Raw genomic sequence first — 19,065 nt, forward strand, 5'->3', positions numbered from 1 at the left:
CCAAATTTGACAAAAAATATGCCAGGACCGTGGATTGAACACGGGACCTCCAGAAACCAAGTCGCTTGCTTCAGTCTGTTGCTCTCCCAGCTGAGCTACCCCGGCTAATGACGGAAGGAGTTGATTGTACAACAATAGGTGTGAATGGCTTCAGGTCTCTACTTGCAAAATCACAAGTAACTGGATATATCACCAAGAACCTCCTCCCCATCATCTTCCACAGCGGGGGTCTGGCTCTGTTTCTTCGAAATTGCTTCTTCGACTGATGGATCCCCCTCCGTTTCAGCAAGCGTCAGAACGGGTGGCGGTCGTATCTCTGGAGTTGGACCACTAAAGTCCTTTCCCGTCATTCGCGACAAAGTTTGTATATCTAGCCAAATTGTCACGTCATCCGCTTCCTAAGCAAGGGGTTAGTGGGAACTCACCGTATGGCTGACGGTTATTTAGGCAGTAATTTATCCTTGCCGAGTTCTTCTTGTCCTCTGCTTTGAACTTGTTCTTGCATGACTTGCGGTCGCGGCCAGGTAGCACATAAGATATTAATTCGTAATTCTCGCCAAATTGCGATAGCGCCTGCAGGCGTATATAAGCAAAACACCCTCTGCATTTACTTTATTGCTTACATCGTAGAACAACTCCGTCTCTTCTGCACTCCAGCGAGAACCCCGGAAACGCCTCCCATACGTCCCAGAATTCACGAATTTGGAGACATCGGACTCCTCGACATGAGTGTAGTCTGCAGTCTCGTCCCCAGCATTCCTGTCCACAAACAGGGACTCTTCGTCGATGATGGTTTCTCCATTAGGCCCAATACGGATTTGAACGTTATATCGACTGGTAGCGACGTCTTGAGAATAGTCAAATCCGCTACCACTCGTGTCTGTGACGGCGCCTTCGCGCTGGCCTCCGTTCACGGACACAGGATTGTGTCCTGCAGGTATCGCAGCCCCATTTGTGACGGCACTTTGTTCAGGCCCAGAGCTGATTTGACCAGGCTGCGCAGTGTCATCCTCATTTCGACCATACTTTCTCGCCTCCATAGAAACTCTCATTCGCGCTCTCTTTTCCCGGTTAGTTTTTTTCCAGGCCAAGTGATTATCGACAATTTGTGATGCTTTGCTGCTGACACGACCCCATCCTGTATCTTCACATAATGTAGCCATAGTCACAGCAGTCGGATCTAAATCTTCGCCAGGGTCTACACTGGCATCGTAGGGCAAAGAAGGAGCACGTGTTTTGCGAGATTTCTTCGGACCTTCAGAAGACGCGCGAGATTGAGACCTACGTTTTCGGGAGCTGGATGCTTGTGACTCGGGCTCCGCGGGCGGGGGAATAACTACAACAGGATGTTCGTGGATGACAGGGAGTGCAGGCAGAGGCTGAGACATCTGCACTTGAGGATCTCGAGTAGTGGGAAGAGGTATTGGAGTGTTTATAGGCATCGGAGGTCTCTGAGGAGGGTGCACAGTAGTGATAGGGACTCTGACAGGGACCACGATCGGCGGAGGCATGGAAGAAGATACAACGGGAGGAGGAAGGGGCGCCACAGCTACCACAGTTGGAGCATGCTGTTGTGACGAAGGCGGAGGAACTGGAGGACGGGTGTCAGGGATTGAGGCTGGTTGTTTTGGTACATTGGCCTCCTGTGCGCGAGGTCGCGCTTTGGCGACTGGTCTAAATACCGTACTTCCCTTTTCTATATAAAATATGATGAGCTTTCAGATGAACATGACGAAAGGACTCACGAACTCGTTGACTCATAATATTTGGTTAGATTAGATGCGTTGCCCGCTTCTAACAAGTGAAGAAGTTTGATCTCCAGAAGGTTTTGCCAAACACACACAAATAACGCCTCATGAATCGCAGCCAAATCATCCGTTTGCCCGTAGTTCAGGAGCCTGACCGGGAGATAGACAACACTGAGCAAAAATTCAAAAGCACAGCAGACAGGTCACTTTTTTCTTCTCTCTTATGTACGGTCGCCTAATATCCTCGCAGTTTTGTCATCCTACAGTCCCTCAAGCAATGTATGATAGCATTGGTGTTCTCCCTACACAGACTGACAACTATCTACAGCACGAGAGAAATGGCTGCGTTCAACATTTCCAAAATTCTCCAGCCGCTCAAGGGGAGGACAGCCCGCAGATGCTATTCCTCCGCCGCATACGATGTACAATCGCGGCAGGTGCACTTTGGAGATTGGTCCTCACATATTCACGGAAACCACCATGTTTGAAGTTCACTATCATCCCGTCCTTGTACACGCAGCACCCGGACCTGCTTATGCGCAACAACCAGGTACTAACAATTCTGTCTCACAAGGACCATCTACCGCTCCCCTTTCGACACTGCCAAACTCTCCTAGTATTCCGCCGACCCTTATCAACCAAGTGAACGCAGCTGCGCTCTCCAATCCGACATTGGCAAACTTACTGCAATTGGCCGCTTCAGGACACGCATCCATGGACCAACTCAAAAACCTTGGCGTAACGATACAGCAACTCGCATCTTCATCCGGGGTGAACTTAGATGCTACTTCAATGCAGTCTGCACAGGCACAGAACACGGCAACAGCTGTGGCAAATGGTGCAGCGTCCTCTATACAGCCTGTCTACCAAACCAAGGATTTTGATATCGTAATTGAATTCCGTGAGTGTCCTACGGACCGTTGGATCTTCCCTCGTGGTCCTGCCGTAGGGAATTTCACTCCTGCGCCGGGTTCAATGGGAGGCTATGGCGAAATTACTCTGTCTACGCGTGTTCCGTTTGAACAACGGACTCAAGTAGTTTTGGAATCTCAACCTGATGGACAACTTCGATCGAAGACACCGGAACCCCAGGAAGTGGTGACTTTTCTTTTCAGCGGGGCAGGCGTTCCCGTATGGGATTCGATATTACGGTGGATCGGCTCTAAAGACAAGGCAGAGGAAAACCGCAAGATACTCGAATCTATTGTGAGCATTCCGTCTTTGTGACGTACAGTCTTTTTATATCTGTCGCATCAAGAATACACCTCGACGCGTTTACTTGGCACATAGAATGGCGGAGAGCTCTCTGCTGGTGCAAATTCAAAACGTAAGCACACTACAATTATAATTCTTCTTTTGAGTGTAACCGTCCGCAGGCTGCAGTTCCATCATTCTCTACGAAGCTCCTCAGGTCAGCCGCTGAGAGCAGCAATAAACCAAAACGCAAGGCCGCACCTCGTAAACCTCCTCAGTCCCAGTCCCAGTCCCAGTCTCAGTTTCAGTCTCAGTCCCAGCCCCAGTCCCAGTCTCAGCCTCCACCTCCACCTCGGGAGGCAGGCTCTGCGCAACAAAGTGGAGAGCCAGCTCCACCTCCACCAAAGAAAAAGCGCCAAACGCAGCCGAAACCCACGCCGTTACCAAAGATAGCTTGCTTTGCTTGCGGCCAAACAGACGTCCCTCTAATCATGGGCGGAAGTAGGTTTTCACGCTCTTACTATGGGATTTGGAACTACCGCACTAACATCGATGTTGACATCTAGGATATTGTCGTCCATGTGTTGAAGCTGGCTGCGCAATAGATGACATACCGCAAGTAGGCAGTAGCCGTTACACATACCTATCCTCTGCACAGGCCTCTAGGCAAGGCAGCATGTCACATACTCCAGATGGCCGACATCAGTCCGCTACTCTTTCAAAGACCCATACGGTTTTTGTTCCGTATCCTAAAGCGACAGAGCAGACGAGTAATGTGCCGACGCCCGATGCCAAGCAGAGTTAGGTATCATTAGCAAGATAATTATGTGTACATCAAATACGTGCGTTTGTGATATGCGATTACAGTGATGCAAATGGTCCATAATCCGAGATCCCAGATACATAATTAGCAGAATAGAAGCTCAGGTGAGGAGCCCCATTGACCAACCCAACCACCAACCAACGACTTTAAGCTGCAGAAAAACAATGCAAACCTCGAAGAAAACTGCAGACCAATGAATGATGAAAGCGATCCATATGCACGGCATGATCAACCATCGAAACCCCGAATTGTCGATCCAAGGATGCCTGTACATGAATGTGCAAAAGATGGCTGCGCGCATTTGTAGATAGGTGATGACCAGTGTGAACAAAAAGAGGAAGAATAATGCAAACCAGTGACGGATGGAGCGGCGAGGAAACGAAGCGATATCGTACCGCTTCGGCTCTCCCGTGAACTCGTTCCGGTACCAGGGTATGATGAGGAATTCTGTGATATCTTCGCCGATGGTTCTCCCGTAATTTCTCCAAACCGGTGCGACATTATCGAGGATAAACGTTAAAGCGTCCATTCCGAATTCCCAGATATGTTGGTATTGATCCTTGTAGCTTTCCTCTAGTGCGATGATTTGAGACAGCTAGAAGATGCTCAGTATTTTTGACGAAACAATTGAAAATTTGACCTTACCTCTGGGTATGCAAGTGAGGTGCGCGAGAGGGCATTGTTGTACTCCTTCTTGACTTGGGTGTGCAGACTCTTGACTTTAGCCAGAGCGCTAGCCACCTCCAACTGCTTGTGCGCCAGGGCCTCCCTCTTATGTCCTAGTTCACTCAGTGTGTCCATAAGCGACGATATAGGCTCATCGAGCAAGCTATCTGGCACAACTTCTTTGTCGGCAACGGAAAGGTACATCTTGAAAATCTGTTGTTGCCGAAGAATGCGATTATGTACGTCCTCAACGGCCCTCCACCCTTTCCGTTCCCGGGTCCCGCCAGTGACAGACGAAGGATCCTGGTTAAAAGCTTCTAGAAGTTCTGGAGGCAGGCCGCGACGGGGAATACCATGTGTATTGGCCAGCTTTGCCTGTAGGTTGTCGTATTCCCGGACCTCTGCAGCGATCCTTTGTAATTTCTGGCGCACCCGATGGTTCTGCGCCTTAAGGTCATCTAGCATCCTTATCGACCCTTTAAGCTATAGACGTGTTCAAATTGAAAAGAAACACGTACTGCGACTTCATCTCATATTCATGCTCTAGTTCTTCCTCCCCAGCTTCTTCTCGCTGCTTTTGTTGTTCTCTCTTGGCTACGTCGGGGACAGGGAGAGACATCCGGTGGATCAGTCTCTGACGTGGAATTACTCGTGGTGGAGTAGCAGAAACCTCAGATTCAAGCTTGTTAGGAAGCGGCTCAACCCCATGTTCTGATGCCAGCTCAGAGGGCAAAGGATCCTCCACAGGTGCAGAAGTCGCCTCATGTACATCCGACGTCTCGCCGGGAGCATTGGTCTCTGTCCCCGACTCACGGGGTGACTGTAGATATGATGAAGGTGCATGAGGCTGCCTCCGATCGCGCCTCTTGCGACGATGACCACTAATGCCAGTGAGCGACCCACTGTAGTCGTCTGACTGTGAGTGAATGACAGAGGAAGATCCTTCATCACTCTCCACCTGCCGACGTCGTATCCGTTGAGCAAATGGAAAATGCCGACTGCTAGTTGGCGAAAGTCCGCCTGGAGAACTCTGACGACGGTAGGGGGATGTAGTAGATGTGATACTGTGGGCAGCATCAACGAGAGCCGGTAAAACATGGCGCAACCCTCGATTCTTTTCATCACCGCTCTTGTAGTCGCCGTCTATCGAGCTGCGTGTAGAGTCAATTCTGGGCTCAAATGATATTTGGCCATCTGAGGAGCGTATTCTTCTGAGTGAATCTCCCAAAGAATGATGTAGTGAGGGGGAGGATCTGATTGGATGAAATGGATATGAAGGAATGCTTAGTGACACATCTGAAGGGAGTGATCCTCCACGAGCAGAGGTAGAATCGTCACGAGAGAAAGCGAGACTAGAATCTATCCTATCGGATTTGATATATTCTTCCACGATCAACGCCGACAAATGCCGTTTCGATCGTCTGCCCCCATGTTTGTCTAAAAGGTGTTTGAGCCAAGTGAGTGGTTCAGCGCTATCTAGCCAGGCTTGCGCGCCCGGATCAGAGCCAGCGTACCACCGCGCGGCCTTCGCAAGGTTGATGGGGTCCTCGTTCGAAAGGGAATTATAAACAAGGCTATACCTCCGTCCTAATTGGTCGCTAACAATAGCCGCCTTGCGGAATGTGGGCTGTTTCGCTTTGGATCTAATCCTAGAAATCCTATCTGTGCACTGCATAAGCATGTGATTATGTGGCACCCGTTTCCAAGAACTCACCCGCAAAAAGAGTATCTTGCTTTTCCAATACGGCTTTGTTTGAAGACGAGGCTCTGTCTTTGCCTTTACGTTTGCTCAAAGTCCAGCGTTTTTCGAATCTCTCTTCGTCAGACTGGGACCCAGTCCAGTCCAAAGTAGCACCGCCATTCGAAGAAACTGGGACAGGGTGAAGGGGAACTGCCTGGACAGACGGGCTAAAATCAATGTCCAAAGGAGTATGAGGATGAGTGAAAGTTTGCGGAGATGTTGGAGGAGAGTGTTGGAAAGATGTATCCTGCCTCAGCTCGGCAAGAGTTTGACCTTCTATTACAGTTGGCTGCGACGGGGTGAATGACTTGCGATCTCGCCTTCGAGATTGCAGTTCTAAAGCTCGCTGAACATCTTGAAGAATCTTGGGGTCTAGATGAAGACGTTCATGAGTAGTCACACAGCTAACAACTTTTCTACTTGCCCTCATGAGCTACGTTATGAATGGGAATTGTTAGTATTAAGATATAAGGAGAAACATGGGACTCACACAAGTCATATTCGTCTGAGAAAGCCGATGGTTCGAACTCAGCGACAAAAGGGTCTTTGAGAGCAGACAAGCCTTTACTTTGACTCATTCTCTTGGACCTACGTCGCAACTCAGCGCTGCGAGATGAAAATCTCTTCGAGGGAGATATCTCAGGGAGGATCCCAGGAGTGACGTCCTTGGAAACAAGATGACCTTTTCTATCACCTGGATCTTTCGCGTCTGGCGTTATTGGTGTGGTAGGAAGACCAGGAGACCCCATGGATGAACGTGATGACTCTCCATGAGATGATGCGGCAAGGAACTGGTCTGGAAAGCGGATGCGAGGAAGGGGTGAAGTGTTGTGGTTAGGAGTTGTTGTATGACTGAAGCTTGTAGACAGAGCAGAACCCGGGTCTGGTTCTGCCATTCACTTGCTGAGTTCAAAGCAAGCTGGGGCTAACGTTACGAAAGGAATGAAGTGCAGAAGCGGATTTCAGTGCGGTTGGCCATCAGGAATTGCTTTGTATGGAAACAAAGTGATATATACATGCCAAGATTTTTCCGTGTGATTATAACGAAGGTCAGGGGGTACACAATACAATCTAAAGTTCTATGGTCTATGGTGATGGATATATCATGTTGGGGAAGTAGTCTATGTAGTTTGCGAGTCTAATATTGATGTATTCAATTACTACAATGTGGGACACAAAACAAGATCATGCTCGACCAGCAGTTTTGCGGCGGAGACGATTGGAGTAGACCTTTGGTAGTTCGAGCATCGACGGCTTCTTCTGCGAAGTAGACATTGACGCAAAGCGCACCCTGTTAAAGGGATTGAAGCGGGATAGCCCCAACGACTCGGTAGACCGTTCAACCTGAGGGACCTCCGTGCTAGGGAAAGGAAGGCGACGAACCGCCTCCATCGAGGTGCGGTCGCGTTGTCGTGGAGGCAGATGTACTTGGGGAGCCAGAGCTTGACGTCAAGGATGGAAAAATTAGAACAAGCCTTGCACCGAACCATGAAACGCACCAGGTGGAGGCAAAACATAAACGGGATGACGTTCACCAGAGTAGTCACGAGCAGTCGCGTAGTCAAACGAAGATCGACGAGTACGACGACATTGGGGACCCGTGGTAGGAGGCTTGAAGGAGACAGCACACACTGGTGGACGGGGAAACGTCTTAGAAACAGATTGATATTTGTGATGTCGTCCAATCGACGTGTGGCGCTCACGATCGACTGAAACGCAAAGACCGTGTCTCCGGTCAATGGAAGCACGACGCTCTCGTTCGCGATCAACGGATTCACGAAAATATCGTTCACGGTCAATAAATGCACGAAGCTCTCGTTCGCGATCAATGGATTGCTGTCGCTCGCGGTCAACAGATGGACGACATTCTCGCTCATAATCAAGAAATGTAGGGTTTTCTCGATGTCTGTCAAGAGACGCACGGCACCTTCGTTCGCGATCGACAGATTCATGCCGAGCGTGCTTTCTGTCAACAGACGCGCGATGCTCTCGACCCGTATCAAACGAGACGCGTTTGCGTTCCTTACGTTCACGAGCGTGTTGCTGATAATTGGAAGAACGCTCAACTTGCAGCTGACACGCCAACTCTAAATTCCGTCATCAGATTAGGCAAACATATTATGAACAAGTGAAAACATAGACAGACCTTGCTCTCTGGCCGCCATAGCCCAATCATTCTGAACCTCGGTATGATTCCGCACGCATGAGTAATCCCTGCTGGGCGCAGGTGGTTGGAAGTTGTTTGTCGCGTGTAATCCTGGCATTCGCTGTGCGTCATGATGCCATTGAGTACTTGTATCTTGTGTCACCGTGGAAGTGCGCGGCCGACGGGGGGGAAGTAGTTCATAGCAACCCGGGTATGGGGGTGGCATAACCGAAGGATAGCCGTACTGGGCAGCAGTATTGAAAGACATGGTAGCGGTCAGATGATATAGAAATAACAGAGGGATGGATATGATAAACCGGAGGGTGTGGGATATGATGACAGGGTTGCAGAGAAACAGGGAATTTAAGTAGGTGAGTAGCAATGGCAAGCGCACACGCGAGTGGCATCCATCCACAACTTCTGAATGATGGTCCACATCTTTGAACAGTGGTAACTCACTAGTGGGCGGTGGAGAACACATGCAACACTTTAGTGGCACAAAGGCATGTAAATTGCCACAGACCTGCGAAGATGCAGCACCCTTGTGAAGTGCATGTAGTGGCCGGTACTTGTGCCCACAGTTAGTCATTGTTCCACCAGTGTTCACGTCAATACATAGAAAGGAACTCTATTTTGATTATCTCACACTGAACGAGGTGTGATGAGTGGAGAGTTATAATGTGGAATTGGCAAACTATAGCTCGTGGCCTGCAGTGCTCGTCTGTACAATGTCCATCACCTTGGTAGTGGACGGGCGCGATTTTGAACTCTTCGCTTCATGACAAGTCGCGCCAACATAGCTGTAGTGAAGGCAGAGAGAGAAAACCTATTATAGCTCATCAGGATACCGATTGCATATGCAGTTTCGAACTGAGACAAACCAAGTGATAACATATGAAAGATGAGCGTTGCGAACGTCAACAGTGGCTGCGCGTCCAAGTGGTATACCCTTACTCAGGCGCAACGCAGCGTCCTGAGAGGAGCCCTCTGAAAACTAATATAGATCGCTGGAACCAATCGGAGACTCGAGTGCGTACCATAAATCTGTTCTATGAATACAGGCTGCACATGGTCGGCTTCGCCACCAGCATAGTCTGCCATAGCTTCAACGTCAGCCCAGTGCCATGTTCCTTCACTTGGTTTGTTGTCTGGGGTAAAGTTGTTTCGGGTATGCGATGTCCTCAACATCCCCAATATTTCGACCTCGCCTGGTTCTCCTCGTGCAAAGTTGTCGTTATCGGCGAACTCTTTTGCAATGAAACCGCGGTCAACGAGGATGGTTGATCCGTCAGACCTGATCAATGGTGTGACAACATGATATCCATGCGAGCCCTCGAGGACGCGAGGACCTAGAAGCATCGAGTGTTTATGGTCCCATCTACCACGGAGCAACACTCGACGATAGACAAACTCTGGCACGACAGACAGACTTACTCGGCGACCTACTCAGCCTCGACTCTGTAATGATGCTTTGATGTACGCACTTTACTCGTTTGGGAAGAAAGATCGGCTCTCGATGAAGTTTTTCCTGAAGCTCGTCTATCAAGGCAACTTTCCACTGTAAACGTTGCATTTGCCAAGTTCCCAAGGCGAAGGTGAAAATCGGAATAAATCCTAGCACGAATATTGTCGGGCTATACCAAGAATTCTTGCGAGCGGTATAAGAATGTGCTGCCTGTGAGTCCTCGCTGTGAAGCCATCGACGCGATCTCATGATAGTAGCCTGCCATCTTGACCTCGACGCAGCCAACCGCTGCAGCATGTTTTTAAGAGAAGCCTGTTACTAGTACTAGTACTACTACTAAGTAGGCTTCAATTCTCACGGCTGCTGACACGGCTGCGCTTTCTCTGGTCAGAGTTCCAAAGTTCATTTGTTCCTTCTCCTCAATCTAATTATTGGTATTGGGCATACATGTACGTGGAAACTGACCAAGTCACGATCTTAAAACAACTCATAACACAGATCATGCAGGTCTTCCAGGCGACGTCCGAACTTCGATATTGATGGTGATGAGGTCCACTACCCCACCAGGCCGGTCGACAAGGACAAGGCAGAGAACGAGCTTGTGATCAATATTAAGAAAGCTACAAGCCCAGAGGAGACAGCTCCGAAGCAGAAGCATGTCCGAAGTACGTGTCCGACTTTCTATTCTCAATCAGCAGTCTCCCTAACGTCACCGAAGAATGTATCGTTTACACTTGGGATTACCATAGTTCAATATCTTTCTGGAGCGGTTTACGAGTGCAACCTATCTTGTCTGACGAAGTTCAATCTTTCAAGGCTCTCATTACTGTACACAAAGTATTGCAGGAAGGTCATCCTGTGGTGTGTAGCTTATTCACCGATGGCTGCCAGCACCTAACTTTCGGTTCTCCTTTAGACAATCAAAGAGGCTCATGGCCAAGCGGGATGGTTGGAGACTTGCGCCAGGACTGTTGCCACAGAGGGTCAACGTGGTAAGGCTTCTGTTTTTGAGTCACCTATTTCATGTAACCCTGTCCATAGGTTATGGGGCCTTAATCAAAACCTATGTTCAGTTTATTCTGGCCAAATTGCGCTTCCACCGCCTGAGACCAGAATTTAACGGATTGTTTGAATACGAGGAATACATTTCTTTGAAAGGCATTGATGACCCCAATGAGGGGTGAGTAATTCACTTGTCACCAGATGGATGGCAATACATATCGACAACTTGAATAGTTATGAAACCATCTCCGACCTCATGGGCCTTCAGGACCAAATCGAATCGTTCCAGCGGATGGTGTTCTCTCACTTCAGGCATTCTGCCAACAATGAATGTCGTATCTCTGCATTGGTGCCCCTGGTCAAGGAAAGTTGGGGTATATATCGATTCATCACAAGCATGCTTCGCGCCATGCACCGAAGTAAGGACGTCACAACATTGTGTAGTTGAAGCTGATCGACTTCTCAGGAACGAATGACCACGACGCACTGGAACCCCTCCGCCAGCGGTTCAACGCGCAGCACTACAATTTAAGAAAATTCTACTACGAGTGTTCAAATCTCAAATATTTGACCGGCTTGATCAATGTTCCTAAACTGGGTCAGGTACGCTATGACGGCTCCCGCCATGTCCCAAATTGATATCCCGGATAGGAACCTCCGAACCTATTGGATACTGGAAGTGCTCCTGACCTCCCTGCAAGACCCAAAACTGCCGTTGCTTCACCTGCTCCTCCCCCAGCTGCACCTTCACCTGCACCTGATGCAGCTGTTGTTAATGAGCAGGCCCGTCTGCTCAAACAATATGAAGACCAGCAGGCTGCTTTACGCGCACAACGTGAAGCTGAAGAACGTCAGAGGCTGGACCTCGAGGCACAACAGCAGCGTGATTTCGAACAACGGCAACGGGAACAGGCAGAGCGGGAGCGCCTTGCACAGGAGCAACTTATGCAGCAGCAGATGATGCAGTACAACAACCAAGCTGCTCAGCAGGTCAGTGATTATGAGCGCGAGCTGCTGGCTATGAGGGGGCAGTACGAGCGAGACCAGCTGCTTCTGGAACAATACGATCAAGTAAGTCGTATGTGTGACTTCTGTTCCGCATGCTCATAAATTCGACAGCGAGTGAAAGGGCTTGAGGGCGAGCTCGGCGGAGTAACGTCCAACATCCACGCACAAATGGCATCGAAGGACGAATTGATCAAGCAACTCCAAGACCAAGTGACCCTTTGGCGGAACAAATATGAAGCACTCGCAAAACTCTACAGCCAGCTACGGACCGAGCACCTGGACATGCTTTCCAAGTTCAAGCAACTGCAACTCAAGGCTAATTCAGCGCAGGAAGCCGTAGACCGCATGGAGCGTATGGAACGCGACTTGAAAGCTAAAAATATAGAACTGGCTGATATGATTCGCGAGCGCGACCGGGCACGCTTTGATATCGATCGCCAGAAATCCTCGCACAAAGACGAAATCGACCGCCTGCGCCGTGAGATCAATTTTGCGAACGAGCGCGCTGAGGATGCCACACGCTCCAAGAGTTCGGAGGTATCGAGTGTGTTGGGCAAGTATAACCGTCAGCTCACAGAGCTTGAGGATTCATTACGGGTATGTTATGCTCATCCCCTCCGATTTCTCTAATATGTTGTTGTAGGCCAAGCAAATGCAAATTGATGACCTGCTCATTAAACTCAACAACGCTAGTGGTGACATGGAGCGTCTCAGAGATGAGAAGGATCAAGAGATCTTGATTCTTCAAGAGGGTATGGATAGCACAATCCAATCGCTTTCTGAAGCACAGCAGGTCTGTTGGCGTCCCAGCCTTACATTTACTGATGTTGACGGTATCTTTGCAGAACCAGGGCCTCAACGATGAAGCAACTAATGCCCAAATCGACACCCTTATTCTCGACAACCGAAAGAAGCTCAACCAGGTCATTGGTTCGTATCGTTCGAGTGTTACATGTACCTCCCAGCAAGCTCACTCGTGTCCCAGATTCAATCCTGCAGGCCTGCGTGCAGAAAGTTGATGACGCCATTTACGAACTTGAGTCACCCACCCAAGCTGGCAATATCAATTCCACACCCGAGTACACGTTGTCAATGATCGAGAAGGCTATCAATAACGCTACGGATTTCGCAATGGTCTTTAATCTTCACCTCAGCGGCGATGTCGGAGGGGATTACGTCGACGTCATTAAGGGCGCCAATGAGTTCGCACAGGTCCTTTCAGATGTTCTCATCAACTGCAAAGGCGTCACGCGACTCGCTAACGACGACGATGCCTCGGACAAGATCGTTGCAGTAGCTAAGAGCGCCGGTGACGTTGGCCTGCGCTTCTTCTTGAACCTGCAATCCTACAAGCTTGATCTTCTGCAACCCGTGCAGCGGAAGGAAGTTTCGATGCGCAACAACAGTGAAGCGCGAACCGCCCTCACCCGCCTCTCGGAAGTCGTCGACACGCTCATACCAAAAGGTACCAAGGGTAGTGCTTTGGCACGGGCCAACGGCGATATTGGTGACATTGTCGAGCAAGAAATGCAGAGCGCTGCGGCAGCCATAGAAGCTGCTACTCGGCGTTTGCAGGAGCTCATGTCTCGGCCACGCGACTCTGCACGGTTCAGCGCAGTCGATCTGCAAGTCCACGACTCTATCCTGTCCGCCGCTATGGCAATCACAAGTGCCATCGCAAGACTCATCAAGGCCGCCACAGAGTCTCAGCAAGAAATCGTTGCTCAAGGCAAGGGCTCAAGCTCAGTCCAGCAGTTCTACAAGCGGAACAACAGATGGACGGAGGGTCTTATTTCAGCTGCTAAAGCTGTGGCGTTTGCTACCGGTCTTTTGATAGAGAGCGCGGACGGTGTCCTATCAGGCACACATTCTCTTGAACAGCTGATCGTGGCCTCGAATGAGGTTGCGGCAGCCACCGCTCAACTCGTAGCAGCCTCTCGTGTCAAGGCCAACTTGATGTCTAAGACTCAGGAGCGCCTCGAGCTTGCTGCGAAAGCGGTGACGGAAGCATGCAAAGCGCTTGTCAGACAAGTGAAGGCAGTCTCAGCGAAGCAAGTAGTTGAAGAGGAGATGGACTACAAAAACATGGCCGTATTGGAGTATAAGAGACGCGAGATGGAGCAGCAGGTCGAGATTTTGAAACTGGAGAAGGACCTTGGCGCAGCGAGACATCGTCTGGGCGCGATGAGGCGTGCGGGTTATCACACTGATGAAACGGACTGATGGACAATCGGAACATGATGTATCACTTAGGTAGTATCCTTCTAATTTACTTGCTTGTGGAATTTTTGTGGAATCGTTAAGGAAGATCAACCACACCACATGATTCACTCCCCAAGGATCCTTGGTCGAACACTTCTGCCAGCGAAAACATATAGGCAAAGTACGCGACGGTAACAAAAAGGGACCGTTGAAATATTGGTTGGTAGGGGTAAGGACGGGGAGCGGTAAAACTGGAGTACTGCTTGAACTACTAAAACAATGCCTTGAAGGTGTGTCAGTATATTAATATTCGAGCAGTAAGGTAAGTAGCGTAACAATAATGGACTGAATAATCAATTTAAAAGAACGTGTCTATCGGGAAATGACTGCATCAAATGGGGAAAGGATTCCTATCTTCTTCGTCATAGTCGAAATCCCGGGAGAGGTCGAGCGACTCTTTACCGCTGTCAAAATCCAGGAAGCTGCCTTCACAGTTATGGGAATCATCTGCGATCTCCAAAAAGGAGGGCTTCCGAATTACGGATCGTTGCGGTACCGTTGTGTCGCCCAGGAATGATGGTATTCGAAGTGCACGCTTCGGGCGCGGAGGGGGCGGCGATAAAGGGATGAATGGGACATTACTTGATCGCCTGCTAAACAAATCTTCATGGTACATCGTCTCGGCGGTATGTGGACGAGTTCGTGGTGGGGGCGATAGACCATCTTTGGTGGATGATGAATGTCGCATCGACGTCGAAGAAACCGCTTGTGCAGTGGAGGGACGTGGAAATGATCTGGGCGTAGGTCCTTTGGAAACATCCGATGTGCTGCGAGTGGGGGCTGAACGTGGAAAAGACGACGGAGCCGTCCTCAGGCCTGTTTTTGTATACATGGTACCATACATAGGCGTCGACGCAAATGTGGAACGCTGAGGATTTCGTAGAGCCTCTCCGTACTTCGCGTCAAATTCACCCTGCACAATTGCCTCCACCTTCAGCATTTCCGCGGGGGACATGATATGTTGCGGCGTAAACTCCGCAGCTGGGAATACCATACCAGATGCAAGCGGTTCTGAAGAAGGCTCATCGAGGAGGGACACAACACCTCTGGGTGACGCTAAGTAGGAGCGTCCTGCTTCTGTTGGAAGACTGAATACCGAACGTAAATCTTCCTCTGTCATTGCCGTTGAGGGTTTCCTAGAGCCCGAGAACATACGTTTTTGCACGACAGGGTAAGGATGTGGGAGAGGTGGTTGATGGCTTTCAACTGATGAAGGATCGTGATTGGGTGGTGAAGAAGGGGAGGCTGGTGTAGACGTAGGGGGTGTGTGGACACGTGAACGATGGAAGGAGTGTTGTTTCTTCAATCCCTTATCTCCTCTGAGGAAATCTTGCGTACCGCTGGAACCTGACTTGGCCTTCTGCAGGGTTGAATGCGACATAGACTTCTTCAGCTGATGGAAAGCTGGCGGCGGTGGTGATCCCGTGACACCTGTGACATGAATGTAGTTTGACTCCTTTACCGGTTGACGCTGAGTTTCGAAGTTGCGATCAAAGCCTAGGCCGGTCTCTTTATATGGTCGATAACGTTGTTCATTAATTTCCTCAATTGCTAGGTCTTGGATCCGCCAGTTGGCTGAAGCGGATGATATGCCGGAAGAAGAACTCCCCGCCGATAACGGAAATTTGTCCTCGGCACCGCAGTCCGCGGGGGCGGATGTGATATGTGACGTCGAGGGTGGTGGGGGAAGTTCGCGAGCCGGAGCAGGACGAGAGGTGGATTGCTGACGGCTGAGGGTACGAGAGCGCACATAAACTTCAGCGGGCGGAGCAGCGGATCCTTTTCGAGGCCGAGAGACGGCGCTTACACCCTGGAACGGGCTGGGCGCTGTATAACCCTTTGGAAAAATTGTGGGTCGTGCAACAGCAGGAGAATCTGGGGGACCTTTGTGACTCTGATCAGTCAAGGTTACCGCAGATCCATGCTTTGACATTTTATCCAAAGAGCTGCAATGCACAGGGCTTTCGAGGGTTCTCTGCTCGTCTATTATCTCGTTTCTCTTGAACATATCTCTACTGGGGAAATTGAGGACGAAAATTTCTGCAAGAGCTAATTGTCCCTACCTAGGCGATGTGCCACGGCCGTCTGCTGTAGGAGACAAACAAGGCCCAGCAGATTCCAATGACGGCGTCGCATTACTGCCACCGTGAGACAGCGAGGACATCGAGAGATGCGATGGATGATGCAAAAAATGGACTTCGTCTTTATTTGGATACACATCATATCCCGAAGTGCTGGAGTAGACGGACGGTACACCCCGGTCTAAGATGCTTCGGGGCAGAGAGATACCGCCTGATGCGAAAGGATCAGGGTCCGATAGTGTCAAAACCGAGCGGGGGAATGAAACCCGGTCTCTATGAATATCAGGTGGGGTCCTAGGTTCGAGGGTGTCGTCTCCGGAGCGGACAGTGGATGAAATGGAATTTGCAGAAGGTCTATTAGTGTACTGATGAGGAGATGAATGGACTGCAGAGGTAGAAACGAGCGATGGTACTGGAGAATCAGGAATAGCTAAAGTCGGACGCGGCTTTTTGGACTTTCTGCCCATGACAGACGCAAAAGGACTGAACTTGAAGCTATCTGAATTCTTTGAATTTTCGATATGCACTGGGAGTTTTTCAGTGGATACTGAACAGCCGAAATCATTGGAAGTGGGGGATTTTGGATTTGAATGATTGACACGTTTTGAAAACCAATGTCGGGCGGAAGACATGAGGAGAAATAAATGAATGTGAGGGCTTGCTTATGCCCTGCCAGCGTATAAATTATACAGCGAGAGCGTCCTGAGGGGTAATAATCTTGATTGTTAGAATACAAGCAGACTTGAAAGGACGGAGGACATTAATCCCAGTGATACACTGCTGCTGCCTTGAAGTTCCTGCCGCAGGAGCAGATGATTGAAGGAGTGAAAAAAGCAAGCACTAGTAAAGCAATCAGAACGTTTGATTTCCGTAGAGACCGTGTAATATTTTGTCGGACAAGCGGAGGCAAACGGACGCTTTGACTTCACGTAACAACCTTCCGTAACGTTCTGTCACAGAATGTCACACGATCGTCATACGCAAAGTGTCTCATGAAATCAGTTCTCTGGACACATTTTGATCATCTTTCATCAGAGACGGCATGCTCATGTATATCCGTGTGTACGCTGCCGCATCACCAGGGAATAACGCCGTTTCGCTGGGGCGATGGTTGCATCGTAACACGGAAGGAAGCTTTGCAAAGACTTCGATATTGGTCACCATGTGCAGGGTCTCTGAGAAAACTCGACCTAGTTGGAAGATCATAGGGTCAAATAATCTCTTAGCGCAGATTTGCCGCACTGAAATTGATTCAGCGAATAACGTGGTAGGTCCACATGCATAACCTCAAATTTGACTTGTGGTATACGTATGCTGGACCTGTGAGAACGTGGCAACCAAGTTCATTACTGCTCATGAAATGATCAGCCATGAGGTGAAATGAGGTCACAGGCTGTCCAACGTCGGCTCCCGTCGCGAGCGACTTACCACGGTGCCGCTGATATGCCGCTGGTCATCTACGTTATAATGAGCGTTAGAATATTCGGTGTGCATATCATAGAAGTACCAAAGAATGCGCCCACGACGAGAAGGATGAGGCGTGAGTACTCATCTGAGTATTCCGTCAACCATGATAACGATATAACCATGTCAAGTGGGTGTAACTTTTCAACACGTCTGATAGCCGCCGTATCGCAATATAAGTCGGACCTGCCATATCGAACGACGAATTGAGGTGGAGATCGCTAGATGGCACCGACCGGAATAATCCGTGCCGACCGTTGCTTTGGCCTAGATCCCATTTCGAAAAAGCAAGTTGCGAGGATAGAATTAATGGCAAGGTTGTCCGAGTAGAGTGCGTCGCAGAAAATGAAATGGAATATATAAGGACACAGAATGTGGATCGCCTCTCGCCTCAACCCAACTCCGCCCAGACGTCCTCATCATCGCGGTCGTACACAGCCTGCGCAGCGCGTGGCATATCTGACATGCGAGCGGGTTGCTCCTCGTCTTGTGCATCAAATAATACTACATCTTGTACCAGCGGTCGACCCAGTTCTGGATCATCATCATATTCGTTGTCGTCTTCCAAATCAAGGTCGAGGCTAGTATAGCCTGCTCTCCTGACTGCGGAGATATCGATCGGTTTTGGCCTGGAAAAGATGGACTGGCCGGACCTGTCTTTGAGGTTAATATAGGAGGCGCAAAGTGAAGATGTGAAACACACTGTCGCATGACTGCTGCTAGACGGCCGAATTGTAGCACATTACGTGCAATAAGCAGTAGAGTGTCTAACAACTCTTCTTCCTTACTCCCCGCTCCACATCCTGCAAATGTTATCACCAACAAAGTGATCACACAGAACAAGGTGAGTATAAGATCCAACACATTAAACGGTGATTTCCAGAATTGCTGCTCATCTCAAGGTCACCCCGGCGACCAAAAACATCAGGGATGAACAAATACGCACCCGACCAAACGCAACCAAACGCACACCGACCTCCAAGATCATGCTCGTGTTAATTATTATCTCCAAGATATAAAACGACAACCCTGGACATCCGTCGGACAGACTGAGCACGACGGTTGTTACGGACAGTGCTGCCATAGACAAGTAGAGAAATATGTACGTGTGCGAGTGCACAAAGCGATTCGCAATTCCTCGTGTTATTTCTTTGCGCGTCAGCGCATAAATGGATCGCGTGGGGCTACAGGTATCAAGTAATACATGAGCAGACCAGCATACGCGTTACTTTAGTGTGTACGTACACAGGTTGTGCTGCACCGCTCGAGCTGTCGTTCAAGGCATCCGACTCCGCCGACTCGTACACGTCTGGCATGGTTGACACAAGGTTGACAGAGCAGTCTTTTACTATGGTTGTGGTATGATTGGGCTCATTGCTGCGTGCAACCAGCAATAATGGGCAGAATAGGCAGTGTACACAAACAACTCCAAATAAAGGCAATGTAAGCGAGGATGGCTCTTGCA

The 19,065-nt window shown here is 49.6% G+C and overlaps 8 protein-coding genes and 1 non-coding gene across 9 annotated transcripts; 2 read left to right on the plus strand and 7 right to left on the minus strand.

The window, feature by feature from the left end:
• Window positions 1-19: 19 nt before the first annotated feature.
• Window positions 20-105, minus strand: DEU56DRAFT_t22. Its single transcript has one exon. It is a non-coding gene; the product is annotated as a tRNA-Phe (tRNA).
• DEU56DRAFT_768198 (uncharacterized protein) lies at window positions 95-1,814 on the minus strand. The gene is made up of 4 exons (XM_041351228.1): window positions 1,746-1,814; window positions 624-1,696; window positions 426-573; window positions 95-370 (listed from the first exon to the last, which is right to left on the minus strand). Exons 1-4 carry the CDS (start codon window positions 1,759-1,761, stop codon window positions 171-173), a joined length of 1,437 nt encoding a protein of 478 aa, XP_041214830.1. The 5' UTR covers window positions 1,762-1,814; the 3' UTR covers window positions 95-170.
• A 288-nt stretch (window positions 1,815-2,102) lies between these two features.
• DEU56DRAFT_724279 (uncharacterized protein) lies at window positions 2,103-3,747 on the plus strand (the record flags this gene model as incomplete). Its single annotated transcript, XM_041347811.1, has 5 exons — window positions 2,103-2,954; window positions 3,007-3,075; window positions 3,125-3,219; window positions 3,322-3,443; window positions 3,509-3,747. Coding segments are annotated over 5 exons (1,377 nt in total), but the record flags the coding sequence as incomplete, so codon positions are not given.
• Window positions 3,748-3,865: 118 nt separating this feature from the next.
• Window positions 3,866-7,068, minus strand: DEU56DRAFT_906787 (uncharacterized protein; the record flags this gene model as incomplete). The annotated part of the gene is made up of 5 exons (XM_041356846.1): window positions 3,866-4,360; window positions 4,411-4,897; window positions 4,950-6,093; window positions 6,146-6,544; window positions 6,663-7,068. 5 exons carry the CDS (start codon window positions 7,066-7,068, stop codon window positions 3,866-3,868), a joined length of 2,931 nt encoding a protein of 976 aa, XP_041214832.1.
• A 123-nt stretch (window positions 7,069-7,191) lies between these two features.
• On the minus strand, window positions 7,192-8,766 carry DEU56DRAFT_976180 (uncharacterized protein). Its single transcript, XM_041359600.1, has 3 exons — window positions 8,319-8,766; window positions 7,672-8,259; window positions 7,192-7,614 (listed from the first exon to the last, which is right to left on the minus strand). Exons 1-3 carry the CDS (start codon window positions 8,584-8,586, stop codon window positions 7,358-7,360), a joined length of 1,113 nt encoding a protein of 370 aa, XP_041214833.1. The 5' UTR covers window positions 8,587-8,766; the 3' UTR covers window positions 7,192-7,357.
• Window positions 8,767-9,053: 287 nt separating this feature from the next.
• On the minus strand, window positions 9,054-10,032 carry DEU56DRAFT_724252 (SURF1 family-domain-containing protein; the record flags this gene model as incomplete). The annotated part of the gene is made up of 4 exons (XM_041347810.1): window positions 9,054-9,144; window positions 9,200-9,305; window positions 9,356-9,747; window positions 9,803-10,032. The coding sequence occupies 4 exons, from the start codon at window positions 10,030-10,032 to the stop codon at window positions 9,054-9,056; spliced, it is 819 nt and encodes a 272-aa protein (XP_041214834.1).
• A 118-nt stretch (window positions 10,033-10,150) lies between these two features.
• DEU56DRAFT_768208 (ANTH domain-containing protein) lies at window positions 10,151-14,080 on the plus strand. The gene is made up of 12 exons (XM_041351229.1): window positions 10,151-10,232; window positions 10,291-10,448; window positions 10,502-10,644; window positions 10,700-10,775; window positions 10,825-10,963; window positions 11,020-11,204; window positions 11,252-11,388; window positions 11,437-11,856; window positions 11,905-12,390; window positions 12,437-12,586; window positions 12,639-12,723; window positions 12,779-14,080. Coding segments are annotated over exons 1-12 (3,219 nt in total). The 5' UTR covers window positions 10,151-10,230; the 3' UTR covers window positions 14,017-14,080.
• An 11-nt stretch (window positions 14,081-14,091) lies between these two features.
• DEU56DRAFT_976183 (uncharacterized protein) lies at window positions 14,092-17,034 on the minus strand. Its single transcript, XM_041359601.1, has 2 exons — window positions 16,119-17,034; window positions 14,092-16,070 (listed from the first exon to the last, which is right to left on the minus strand). Exons 1-2 carry the CDS (start codon window positions 16,766-16,768, stop codon window positions 14,387-14,389), a joined length of 2,334 nt encoding a protein of 777 aa, XP_041214836.1. The 5' UTR covers window positions 16,769-17,034; the 3' UTR covers window positions 14,092-14,386.
• Window positions 17,035-17,770: 736 nt separating this feature from the next.
• DEU56DRAFT_315343 (uncharacterized protein) lies at window positions 17,771-18,982 on the minus strand. The gene is made up of 4 exons (XM_041345610.1): window positions 18,846-18,982; window positions 18,547-18,784; window positions 18,304-18,488; window positions 17,771-18,253 (listed from the first exon to the last, which is right to left on the minus strand). The coding sequence occupies exons 1-4, from the start codon at window positions 18,914-18,916 to the stop codon at window positions 17,992-17,994; spliced, it is 756 nt and encodes a 251-aa protein (XP_041214837.1). The 5' UTR covers window positions 18,917-18,982; the 3' UTR covers window positions 17,771-17,991.
• Between the last annotated feature and the right edge of the window lie 83 nt (window positions 18,983-19,065).

This window comes from Suillus clintonianus, assembly GCF_016758775.1.
Source record: "Suillus clintonianus strain FC179 chromosome Unknown DEU56scaffold_3, whole genome shotgun sequence".
Taxonomy (NCBI): domain Eukaryota; kingdom Fungi; phylum Basidiomycota; class Agaricomycetes; order Boletales; family Suillaceae; genus Suillus; species Suillus clintonianus.